Source organism: Anser cygnoides, chromosome 9, assembly GCF_040182565.1.
Source record: "Anser cygnoides isolate HZ-2024a breed goose chromosome 9, Taihu_goose_T2T_genome, whole genome shotgun sequence".
In the NCBI taxonomy this organism is placed as follows: domain Eukaryota; kingdom Metazoa; phylum Chordata; class Aves; order Anseriformes; family Anatidae; genus Anser; species Anser cygnoides.
This window is the reverse complement of record NC_089881.1, coordinates 3,897,223-3,910,304: the sequence shown is the minus strand read 5'-3', so window position 1 is coordinate 3,910,304 and position 13,082 is coordinate 3,897,223. Positions and strand designations below refer to the sequence as shown.

The 13,082-nt window shown below is 39.6% G+C and overlaps 1 protein-coding gene across 4 annotated transcripts in view; it reads right to left on the bottom strand.

Annotated features, from left to right (window-relative positions):
• Nucleotides 1-2,837: 2,837 nt before the first annotated feature.
• Nucleotides 2,838-13,082, bottom strand: part of COL4A4 (collagen type IV alpha 4 chain) — a 68,080-nt gene continuing 57,835 nt past the window's right edge. For all 4 annotated transcript variants that reach the window (XM_067002221.1, XM_067002220.1, XM_048063051.2 and 1 more), the window contains 8 exons: nucleotides 12,779-12,886; nucleotides 11,789-11,944; nucleotides 11,022-11,120; nucleotides 9,681-9,812; nucleotides 8,171-8,287; nucleotides 7,057-7,245; nucleotides 5,085-5,371; nucleotides 2,838-4,360 (listed from right to left, as the gene is read on the bottom strand). In XM_067002221.1, the coding sequence (XP_066858322.1) occupies nucleotides 4,097-4,360; nucleotides 5,085-5,371; nucleotides 7,057-7,245; nucleotides 8,171-8,287; nucleotides 9,681-9,812; nucleotides 11,022-11,120; nucleotides 11,789-11,944; nucleotides 12,779-12,886 (1,352 nt within the window). In that variant the 3' untranslated portion in view covers nucleotides 2,838-4,096. The remainder of the gene's footprint in view (nucleotides 4,361-5,084; nucleotides 5,372-7,056; nucleotides 7,246-8,170; nucleotides 8,288-9,680; nucleotides 9,813-11,021; nucleotides 11,121-11,788; nucleotides 11,945-12,778; nucleotides 12,887-13,082) is intronic.

Genomic DNA, 13,082 nt, shown 5'->3' with positions numbered 1-13,082 from the left:
GGTTTTGGCATGTCAATTCTGGACTTTCACTACAGAGACTTTACTTTATGGAATGAATTTAAAGAATATAATTTTTACGATATAACACAATTGCGATAAAATGAGCGATAGCTGATTTCGGGTTTTGCTTTAGTTTCCCCATGCCTGCATGCTTTCTGTACACCAAAAGAAGAAATTCACTTGAAAAGGCATCTTTAGTACTAGGCCTGTGCATTTCTTTCCCTTTCTAGTGAAAAACAGCAAATGAAGCAAAAATGGCCACATGTTAACAAGTTCTTCTTGCATGGGCAAATGGGTGTGGTGGTTTGCTAGGGCAACAGGAAGGAAAACTCTCTGTGTCTCTCAAGGGTTGTGAATGGCTTAATTCCAGGGTGGGTCATCCTGAATGGCTGTAATGCCAGAGCTCAGAGCATTGCCAGCATCATTTTCTGTGGTGCTATTAATGATCGGTGTGCTCTGTAGGAAAATATTTGCTTCTCTATGGGGCCTACACAAGATCCAAAGCACTTGAATGCAACAGTGAGGATTATTTGGATTATAAGGACTAGAACAAGGGTGTTCCCTTAGAAATGTTTTAACTCTTAAGAATAGTTTCAGCTATACACTTTTACATATAATTTTATAATTAGATCCCACGAGTAATTTACCTAATTATTTTCTGTGTACAGTCACTGGACAAATGATTGCAGGAGTACATGCTGCTTTATAATTTGGTCTGTCTTATTTGCTTTATAATATTAAGCAATTTATTTGCAACTTCATTTTGAATTAGTATCACATTTGACAAATGCCTTAGCTAAGCACAACACAGGAGCTCAGGCATCTATTGGATATTCTAAGGTGTCAGTAGTAGCTTGAAATACATCTCTGATATAGTGTGCTTCTGTAGAAAATAGTAACATGTAACTACCATGTGCAAAAACTGCATCAAAATCATAGAAAAACATGATTGTTTTACATCGTGTTTAAAATCTAACAAGAACAAGATGGCAGAGAGATGTCTTATTTAGGTGCCAGGCACCATGCTTGGGCCGTAACAACCCCTTGCAGTGGTGTAGGCTTGGCAAAGAGGGGCTGGAAAGTTACCTGGAAGAAAAGGGTCTGGGGTTCTGGCTGACAGCCAGGTGAACGCGATCCAGCGGCGTGCCCAGGTGGCCAAGAAGGCCAGTGGCATCCTGGCTGGTACCAGAAGCTGTGTGGCAGCGGACTGAGGGAGGTGGAGTCCCTCTGGGCTCGGCACTGGTGAGGCTGCACCTTGAGTCCTGCGTTCGGCTGTGGGCCCTGACTACAGGTAGGGTGCTGAGTTGCTGCAGTGCATTCAGAGAGGACCTGTGAGGGAATTGTCTTGTTTTCATCAGAGAAGAGGAGGCTGAGGGGATACATCATCACTCTACACCTAGAATAAGTTGCAGCAAGAAGGCGTGTTGGTCTCTCTTCTTGGGTGACAAGTGATAGAACACGAGGAAGCAGCAAGGGGAAGTTGAGATTTGATATCGGGAAGAATTTGTTAATGGAAAGGGTGGTTAGGCATTGGAACAGGCTGCCCAACAATGTGGTGGAGTTGCCATCCCCAGAGGTATTTAAGAGACGTGGGTATTGTGCTCGCAGCCATGGGTTAGTGGTGGACTTGGCTGTGGTAGGTTGATGGGTGGATTTGATTATCTTCAGGGTCTTTCCCAACCGAAATGATGCTATGGTTCAAGATTATTGGGTCTTTGATTCTTGCAGATGTTTTTAAGACTTTTCTTTGTACTACTTCAAGTTGGAACTACATCCAACTCCAGCCAATCCAATTTCTTTCCATTTTATGCCTTTGTCTTAACACAAAACTTCCAATAATGTAGCATGTAAGAATTTCTTCGTTATTTACCTAAATGCAGTTAGTGCCATAAACCACACTGTAAATACTTCTAGCAAAACGAGTGCCCTTTTCCAGTGCCTCTGACCTGAAAAGGGGCTGCAAATGAGTAACAGAGAAGCTGGTGAGTACTGCCAGGAAAATCTCCTGAGATATAAATGTGGAATTCTCTTTATCCATGGAAAAAAAAGGATATCACCTTTATTATATTCAGCTGCTACCAAACGTATGCTGAAGCCACTAGCTCAGTGTGGTTTTAGAGGTGACCTTTTTGGAAATCCAGTTTGCGCGCCTTATGGGGTAGGTGACTAGGACACAGAGCTACCCTTCACATGCTGCTTTCTTCTCAGGAATAAGCTCTGAAGTTTCTCAGCACCTTGGAGAGTCGCAGCCTTGGTTTTCACTTCTAAACCAGAAAGCTGGTCTTGTGTCTGTGGGATGCTGTCTGAAGGAGGAGGGGATCAAATTCTTTTGCAGATTGGTCCCTCAAAAAATATAAGTGACATGCCAGATTTGAAAGGAAGAGCATGCAGCTATGATCACTGAGCTGTGAACTGAGAGGTGTGCCCTATGCCAGTGGGCAGCCAGGACCCCAAAAAAGGGCAGTGTTTCCCTAGCCAGGTGGATACGGAATGTGTCCCAAGAAGGCTCTTCACCCTTTCCCAGGTGAAAGAGCAGGAGAGTTGACCACCACAGCAGCACAGCAGATCAACAAGGTTTGGGTGGATTTGTTGGAAAGGAATTGCAGCCTGATGTGTTTACACTTGAATTGAATTACTCTGGCTTATTTTCGTCTGGCTGAGATAGGAATATCTGTTTTTCCCACTTCTTGAGTTTGTGTATCCAAAGTTGAAGCTGGCTGATCAGCTGATTGTGATGGCTTCAGAGGGAGTTTTCCTGGAATAAGGACTTTTGGATGTGCATCTTAATCTGTTTGAAAATCCTTCTGCTTGTGTTCTCTTAATAAACACAGTGAAATGAAAAGTACTGGAAAAGCATTTTATTCCATCCTAGATTTTTTTGTTTAAAAAGGTTTGTTTAAATGATAACAGGAGCATTTGTGGCCCTTCTGCACTAAGTGAATTTTCAGTCTTTAATCAGTGAGTTTTCAGTAGTTTCACTGTAATTTAAATGTGCATTTTTCTGGTTTTATAGCTGAATCAAGGAGGTATAGAGGAATTTATCTCAAAAGGTGATCAGTGCTTTAACTTATAAAATTTCTAACAGTCACTGCTTTCAATAATAAAGAACATTTAGAGCTATGATTCCATAAGACTCTGAAAGGTGACAAGTTTTTTTCAGTGGTATATTTACCAAAAAAAGCAAAAAAAAATTGATTATCTTTGGGTTTAGACAACTGTCCAAAAACTTATATTCATCACACGAGTTCACTCATTTTATCATCACACTGAAATTTCCTTTCAATTAGTATTAGAAACTGCTTTGTTTTCTTCAGCTTCTTGGATTGGAGCTTAATTTAATGTGACTGCTCTTAGAAATTAATCGCAAATATAAATATTGCTTTTTTAAGGCTTCATTATCTCAGCTAATTTTATTTTCTTACATAATCTGCTGTCAAATGGATTTGCAACTTTGTTGCTTATGAAAGCTCAATTAACAGTTCTTTCACAGTTTTTTGTTCAATACTGCAACATGAGACTTTGATCTTCATTGTTTTTATTATGCGTTAAGAATGTATTTTAACAATTACTTTTTCCCCTTCCCTCAGAAAAAGCTTGTGCAAGCTTCTTTAGCTTGGGAGATTCAGCTATAGGGCTTTAAGACATTTATGTGTTTGCACATCTGTATTTATACATCTTTTAAGGGATAATTATATATACTATGCCATATAAATACCTATACTCCTTCTGTTCTAAATGCCAATTCTAACAGAATCCATTGTTTTGCATAATCATGTACATCTCATCGGTATTCCAGACTTAATTCAGCCTTCCGAGTTCACCTTGTTACCTGAATATTATGGTACTGGACTCCAGCGTAATAGAGCTTTTTTCCTTTTTTTTTAAATTAAGTTCTTTACACTGGATTTTACTATCTGTTGATGTGTGCACAGGGTGGATGAGACTCAACAGATGCATCTTTCCATCTTAGATATCCATTCAAGCAAAAAGAACAGATCTGCAGCTTAAAAATATATTCACATATTAAATACTGCTTAACTCTTTAGCATGCTTTTCCTTATGCAGTCTTGCTGTAGCTGTTAATTTGTTTCACTTGTTAACCATGCTTCAGGCATACTTGACATCTACTGATTTTTTTCCTCTGCTCTTGTCCCTCTTTAAGAGTTCCTGACAAGGGCGCTGATGCAAACTGCAGTTCAGGCGTCACTGTTGTTAGCCAAAAACTATACTCATTAGCAAAAAACTGACAAGTTCCCCGCTGACCCTGGCATTCAATGAATGGTGCTGATCTGAAGTCTTCTAAGCAACTTCCAGGTGACATAAGGGACTGTCCACCACCCTGATCACCAGATCCAGTGTGCTGGAAAGAACAACGAAAGAACTTGATAACTGTGCATGAAAAATAGGTAAATGATGTTAAATTGGCTTTTTTTTCTTTAATTGCTTTTAATTACACTATCTTTGGTGATCTTAGGTTGGAGTAAACTTCCTTTGCCAGAGAAAATCTTAATCTCAAAAGTCTGGAACCAGCTCTCTTACTTTCCTGGTATTTATCAAGCTGAAGAAAACAGTAATTGCAGGTGGATTCCAAAAGGTGCGGTTCAATCTGAACTGCCTCTAATATGACTAGAGGACAGCGCTGAAAAGGCCTGGACCTCTAATTCACAGAACCACAGAATGGTTTGGGTTAGAAGGGACCTTAAAGCCCACCCTGTCCCAACCCCCCTGCCACGAGCAGGGATGCCTCCCACCAACCAAGGCTGCACAAATCCCATCCAGCCTGGCCTTGGGCACTGCCAGGGATGGGGCATCCACAGCTGCTCTGGGCAGCCTGGGCCAGGGCCTCACCGTCCTCATGGTAAAGGATTTCTTCCTAATGCCTAATCTAAATCTGCCTTCTTTTAGTTTAAAACTGTTACCCCTTGTCCTATTGCTACACTACTGACGCTATCTGAAAAGTGTCCTTGTCCATGATAATTCCATTGTTCATTAATGACAAGCATGCAAAAATCTTTGCAATGTTAAGAAACACGTAGCTTAAGACTATGACTTCAGTGTATATATGCTCGTGTGCCCAGACTTACCATCAAAAAAGAATATCCTATCCAAAGACTTCTCCAGTTCATGGGGCAGGGAGGAATTGACTGATCTTGGCTGTGAACTGCTACTGCTTGGGCTGGGGCCTCACATACAGCACATCTGCTTATGTAGGGTTGTATTTCTTCTTCAGAGAGTGGCATCATTGGTAAAGGAGCAGCACTTGACAACCAGTAAGACTTATCATTTCGGCTGGCATAGTAACAAACTTGGTTGATATTACAGTAAGCGAAGGGCATAGTATTAAATACAGGAAGACAAGATCCTGCTAAACCTGAAAATAATAATAACAAAATTACTTCACTTCTTTCCAGGTAAGTTGAAAATAATCTTGTGGCCCATGTTGCTGCAGAACTACAGGCCTTGGCAAGAGTTATCTAATTCATTTATCTTAAACCTCCCAGGTTCCTTACAAAAATGGCTAGCTATATTGTTAGCATTTTTTTTAACCAATCAGTGCCTTAATTTGACCAATAACGTTTAGTGGTGTCACAATCTAGTATTTAAGCATGATGCAGCTTGTCACTACGGGAAACAGTTATCATAACGAATATCCTAGCTGTGCCAATGCTGAAAAATAAATTAGGCAGGAGGCGATGGCTGGTTTAAAAGATTATCTATTTACAAACTCGTTAGAAGCAGTGAAAAACCACATGCCAACTCCAATAAATAGAATTTTTTTGTGAAGTATGACAAACCCTTGCTACCAGTGCATTAAGCTGAAATCTCAGCAGCTGTTCCTGCTGCATTCCAGAAAGGTTTCACAGACTGAGTGAAATAAATGGACTGAGAGACTTTAGAGCCACTCCTGCAAAATCCTCATCAGACAGACATCTGTGGGAATTGACAAGTGATTCGTGTGTACTTCAGAAGTGAAGTTCTTCTTCCAGAATTGAATTAAGAAAAGTTTCATAATGACCTATTTAGTTAACAATAATAATCATTTCATATATGATCTGCCCTGAACTTTAGGCACAATGCATTATTTCTGCAATGCTCCCAAATCCTGAAGTGATCTTTAAGGACAAGTGACATAGAGAAGTCAATTTTGTTTATCACTGATAATATTCCATACCAATAATAATATGGGATCTGGAGTAACCTGAATAAGGAAAATGCCTGCAACAACAATACACTGGTCACAGGGACCGTGGATTTTTATTTTATTTGGCTCTTATTTTCACTATTGTTATAAGGCATTCCGTTACCAAGTGTGGTTATCCTGGGGAATGCCAAACACATACTAGTGAAAATATTTCAGAATAACACTGCTGTACTAAAAATGTTTTTTCTTATTCTTTTGAAAAGTTTTTTTGTCAAGCTAATTAGGTCATTGTTCTTTCCTCCTAGTAGATTTCTCTGCCTCTTGCATAACAAGATGACAATTTAGGAAATTACTTCTATGCAAACTGCAGCCAATCAGTTTTTCAGGCTGCAAGCCAGGCAACTTATTATAGATTGTTAACTGTAGTCAGAATTGTATATGTAGAAGAAATAATCCAAGACACCAGGAGGAGTTATCTTTGGGAGAAATTCTTTTTCCAAAAAAAAAAAAAAAAAGATTTTTACACTCAAAAGCACATCATTCTGCTGTATATGATGCAAAATTTTATTTGTAAAGCTTATTTCTGCCATCCAGCCATCTAACCTAAGCAGCTATTTTTTCCAAGATGCCTATACAGTAAAGGGGAGCAAGATCCTCCAGGGAGTTATTTTGAAGTGCCAAATGAGATTCCTGATCTAAGAGAATCTCTCCAATGAGTTCAAAGACAGCTCCAAATGACTAGCCATGGTGTGTGAGGCAAACCAACGCTGATTTTGGAAATTAGTTTTGAGTCTATAGCAAATAAGTGATTGATGACTACTTACTGTGCTACATTTGACTTGTCGTTAATTGTGTAGATCACACCACATTAGACCTTGACCAGAGGGCAATTACAATTATACTGCCATACATACCAAGATCTTGATTGTGAGCTTTTTCTTGTCCTTCCAGGTACAGCAGACTATAGCCTGTCCATAACTTTGGCATTCCCTGTGGACAGAGTGGTTCTCTGTCTGACTGACTGTGAAGGACAAGCAAGAATCCACTTGAAGATCTAACCTGGGGGCCTGGTGGTCCTGGGATACCAGTCTGGCCAGGTGGACCTTAGAGTACATAGGAGAAAAGGTAAAATAAATTTGCTTGTATGAACACGTAGCTGGTGGGAACATTTATCTTTTATTGTATTTCAGCATTCAACAAGGGGGTCCTGACTGAATCTAATACAACTTTGGAGGTTGTCATTGGCAATAAAGACACTGGTAGACTCATGTTATCTTTCTTATTGCAGAGAAATTAATTAAATTGCCACAGAACGCTTCACAGCTGGCTTTTCTATTGTGCCTCTGTCCTATGCTGCATGGATATTGACCCATTAAGAAATGATCTGAGGTGGGCAATGATTTCCCAGACTTACTCACAGGGATGACTTTGGACTGAATTTGAATCCCTGCAGTAACAGTCAATGCCTTTTTTCACATATTAAATCAATAGATTATTAAATGGCAGCCACAGCTGAAATACAATTTTAATTACTTGGACAATTGCACCATTAGTCTTGACTCAGAATTGCATACCTGTTGATATATGGCATTTAGGTTGATGTGTGATTAATTGCTTTTCTGATTGATCATGGCTGCAGAGAGAAACTTTCTTTCAGGGGCATTTTTGTGTCATGGTATCAGTCACAAATGTCACAATCAGTGCTTGAACTGAGAGGGGAAAGAAGTGTCATGATATCTTAGGCTAGAGGTGAATACATCCAATTGAGAGAGCAGGGAGAACTTAGTCTATGCACCTTGCACATCTCCCCTCAGGAAAGTCCTGTGATTAGGTAGGTAGCTGTAGGAATAGCACTGACAGGAAATCAAACTCCTGCTGAATTGCCCCTCTTGCTGAGTTCTTTGAAGGCTTTCTGAATTGGAGCCACCACTACCCAAAAACATCAGTGAAGTTACTTTCAAAATGAAGAAGTTTCTGCTTATCCCATCCAAGGGTGGTAAACAGTAAAGAAAAAGCAACCATTCTTACCTTGCGGTCCAGTGTATCCTTGCTCTCCTACATGCCCTTGGTCACCTGGTGGTCCGGGTGCCCCAGGTAAACCGTCTTGACCTGGCAGGCCACAGGACCCTTCTTCACCTTTTCTTCCTAGATAAATGTAAAACATGCACTTCATATGCCTGTATTTAATGCTTACATATTGTCTAAACACACACGGGCACACAAAGGGCCCGTCAACAGAACCGACACCACCAAGAAACAACACTCGAGGAACAGAGAGGAGCAGAACTGTCTTTTGCTGAAATTCTCTTTACAACTGACTCTCCTGGTGAATGCAGCAGTAGCTTGGAGGTGGGTGTTCAATAACAGCAACTGCTGATAAGATTTTTTGTTCTCTCTATGGAATTTGTGTGATTTACAGTTGAAATCAAGCCATTTACAAACATAATGACAAGCCTCTTGCAGAACTGCAGTATCTGTACCATGTAATGTGCTACAACTCATCCTATGGCAGGCCTTCATCTTTTAGGACTCAATTCAACTAAGTCTGTAAATGTACTGAACTTACTGTGAAGCACTGCATGTATTAAAGTATTTACAAAACAGAGAGGGACAGGTGATTTTGACTATATCCAGTGGGAAAGGATAAAGGCATTTTAGGTTCTTTATAGCCTCACCTTTTTATATTCCTCACATATCCGAACACTTATATACATTAGCTGGTAATGCTAATGAAGTGTCGTCATGACGGTAATAAGTATCTCATACACGGTGCACAGACAGGGATGGTTCTGCTCACTGGCTACGTTAAACACAATCTGAATTACACTTGCCAGAAACTGTTATACTTAGTATAGTCACCACAGCAAACTTCACTGAGTAAGAAATGTCTAAAACCATAGAAGGATTTCACTATCTGAACTGAAGACACTATGATGATATGCTACGCTGTTTTTCTGAAGATGGCAACTCTTTTGGATTCATCAGTACCTGTATCACCCTCGTTTTCATCTATCAGAAGAATTTTTCAGTTGTCAGTCTTTCATTACTTCTTTCTGAGATCTTTGGACAGTTTTCTTTTGCTACAATTTCTCATATTCTAACAGAGACATAGCAGCTTCTGACTTCCGTATCTTTTTAGGGCTTTCATAAAGCTATGTTAATCAATCTCCCAAATATAACCTGTCTGGGCCAAACTACCAGTTAATACTAAACCATGGAGAGCGTTTGAAGCGTTACTTTTCATTTGTTGGCAAAAGGAAAAACACCATCTGGAGAATTTCTTTTTCTGAACGGTGCATGATGCTTTTGCCCTCCCTGGCCTAGGAAAAGAGAGTGCTGGTAGGCTCAGGTAGCCTGGTTTAGCCATATTGGTCTATCACCCTCAGCATTAATCAGCACACTGTGTATTTCTGGGGACCATTAATTTAAGGGGAAGAGATGACAGGGTAAAAGACAGAGAAGGAACAGACACCGACCCTTTGCAATTCCTTGTCTAAATGGCTGAAATAGACTTCCAAGACTTCAAAAACAAGCTTACCTTGGGGTCCAGGGTGACCTATTGGACCTGATAATCCTATAGAGCCATCATCTCCTCTTTGTCCCACTTCCCCAGGAGGTCCTGGAATTGTAGGGCATGAGTCATCTATTCTTCCTGGTTCACCAGGGTCACCTGTTGTATGTAATAGGAAAGTAAATTAGATTAAAATAGTAATAACAACAAAAATGGGTAATAGCTCCCATGTGAAAACTAAACATACATGTTAGTTGTTTCTGGTATTCAAGCGTATACTTTAATATTTTAAAACCTCGAGTTATTGAGTTTCACTGCTTTAAATTTTACTCTTGGTCTTTAAGAACAGCATTTAACAGCATGGCAAGCATGTGTTAGCAAGCATATGCTACCTGGCACGTTTCAAATATTTGGTGTACAGTTTCTGTCTTAATGTGCCCCAAATTGATTTGAGTTCAAGCATAAAGTCTACCCAACTTTAGCTCCAACACTCTAGCAGATGTGAAGATTTACAGTACTTTGCTTCTGCTGTGGCTGTAAAACCTCAACAAGCAGGCCAAAGGAAATGAGCTAACTCTTCTAACCCACAGTGCCCATTTAAAATGATCATGAAAAATTGCCACTCTTGTGTTGAAAGTTACCAGGAGCTATTGCCTATTTATATTTTTTGAGCAAAATCAGAATCATGTCAGTCAGATTAAGAGCTCAGCGTCTGTACTAACCCAGGGTTGGATTCAAGCTTTTATCAACTTTTTGGTCAGAAATTATCTGGTGTGACGACAACAACAGAAGTGATAAATTGAGATAAAGATATTCTGCACGTCTAATTGATATCTTAGCACAAGACTTCTTCTCAATGTGGCATTATTATGATATTGGTCTGCTTGGAAGCACTAGCTATTTATGTGAAAAATCTCTTAGCACTATGTTGTCGTGGCATTATCTACTATTCCTAACAGCCAAGACCACCTTCTAATAAGAGCACAATACATCTATACATAAGGAAGACCAGATGAACAATAATCAATAGTCATCAACTTACCAATGAAACCTGAAGGATGTGAAAAATGGACAGTAGATTGCAGCCATTGTGGTGTAAGAGGAAACAAGTTTCAGACATAGAAATTAGAGTAAAAAATCAAATGAGAACTAAAACCAATTATATGAGGTGATAAATGTATAAACTACATATGTGAGTATATAAATACATAGTTCAGAAATCCTTACACAGCTCAAATGAGAAATCAATTTAGATTTTTTCCAAGTTTGCTTGATTTTTTTGTATGCAAATAAACATTAGTAAGATTGTTTTATATACAAATATCATCATTACAATTGAATGATAATGAGCAACAAACTCATAAGTACCTGTGGGACCTTTAGGACCAGGTTTCCCTTGAAAACCTTGGTCTCCTGGGTGTCCTACAGCACCAGGTGGACCCTGTGGGCCATGGATTCCCATAGGACCTGGAAAGAAAACAATTATACAATTGTGCAGTTGCATTCCAAGAAGGTGAACACATAAATAAGATGAAGTCTGACTGCTTGAGTAACAAAAAATAAGGCTTGAGACAGCTAAACTCTGTTGTCTTGCAAAAAGAAATGCACCTTTTTCACATCTCTTAGTCTTGAACTGAATTAAAATTTGACTTTTTGCTGAGATTAGAAGGGATTTGTGTAGGTAGGGCTACTGTACAGTGTGGAGGAAGCAGAATTCAGATCCCTTCTTTCAAACTAAGGAATCTGTTGAAAGCTGCAAACTACTGATATGGGGCAGATATGAGACACCTACTTCAAATACATCTGTAGCTTCCCCGGTTCCTCAGGACCACTGTAGACAGGACAAGGTTTACTTTATCTAGAATAATCACATCATAGTTTTACTTCAAAATCTCAGGTTGGTCTGGTACTCTTCCAATATTTGTTGGAAGCAGTACATACAAACCTGGCTACTCTGACCTTCTTCTGCAGCCCTGTTGTATCTGTAGGTAAAAGGACAGAGCTAAGAAATGTCTAGTGTACCCTTTCCGTCAGGCTACAGCAGACTGTCCAACTGCAATCCCCTGTGCACGAGGCTCAGTTGCACAAGGCTGGGCCTAAGTGCATGTACTAGTTAAAAACATCTCTGATCCTACCCTTTGGGCCTTCTCTTCCTTGGTTCCCTGGAGGACCTTTGGCTCCTTGTTGCCCTCGCTGCCCAGAAATACCTGGTGCCCCTTGAATACCAATGTCGCCTGGATCTCCTTGCACAAAGATGGTTTCTCCAGGAGGACCAGGATTCCCAGGCTGTCCTACAGTAAAAAATAATGATTAAAAAAAAAGTTCTTAATCAATGCACAAATAATAAACATCTAAAAATAGTCATGTTCCATTACTGTCTGTCAGTTTTTTTCCACTGGGACATAGGACAACCCTTGCATGTTTTTGGACATATTAACATTAGTCTTTCTCTAAGGCACTGTAAAGAAAGCGTAATATGAATAGCTCCCAAAACGTGTAGATTCTGTGCAAACAAAAGGTGGCAAGCTGTTACCTGCACTGAGACACTGTTTCTCTGTTTATTATAGTGTTGCTTACCCTTCCAATCTCCACCCTTATTATCCAACAGGAAGTTTTTGGTCTGGGTAAGGAATGAGTCAGAAAAACTAAAAAAGCTCCATTTGAGGACCAGTGTCTACAGAAAGAGGAAGTAAGGTGTATATAAATCCTTACAAAAGGGTTGCCAGTTTTAGCTTTCTCAGGGCTATATTTTGATTGGAAAGCTTTTTGTGGGTTTACAAACAATGGTAGGCCTATGGACAATGTGTTTTATGCTTTTTGCTATCAAGAAAGGTCAGTAATCTTTTTTCTGTTTGTTTCTGTGGAAATCAAAGACCTGCTGTAGTAACAGGACTTGTACAAAATTACCATAGAGGCCAGAAAAGTGCATCTGGATGTACATGAATTTATTCTTGTTCTGGTGATCTATCTATCCAGTGTTCACTTCTGTTTATTTACTGCAGGATTGATTGGTTTGTTTCCCATGTGCCTTTAAATGTTGTTCCACAGGCAGCAAACCTACCTGACTTCTAACAGCCTTAGGGATTTTTTACATGAACAAAATTGATTTTTTTCTTTTTACATACCTCTGATGCCATCTAAACCAGGTGGTCCCTGATCACCTGGAAGACCGGGAGGGGCACTACTGGGAGATCTTCCCCTAGGTCCAGCAGGTCCAACAGGCCCTCTTATACCTAAGGGATCACATTAAAATAAACATAAACAAAAACAGTAAAATTGTTTTTCTTAAAGATAAGTTACTAACCAAAAGAATGGTGACATATCATGGATGGAAGGTAATGTATGCTCTCACTTGCATACTGAATGTACCAGTGATTGGGAAGACAATAAGTGAAAATATTTATCTTCTCAAAACTTTGTTTCTATTAA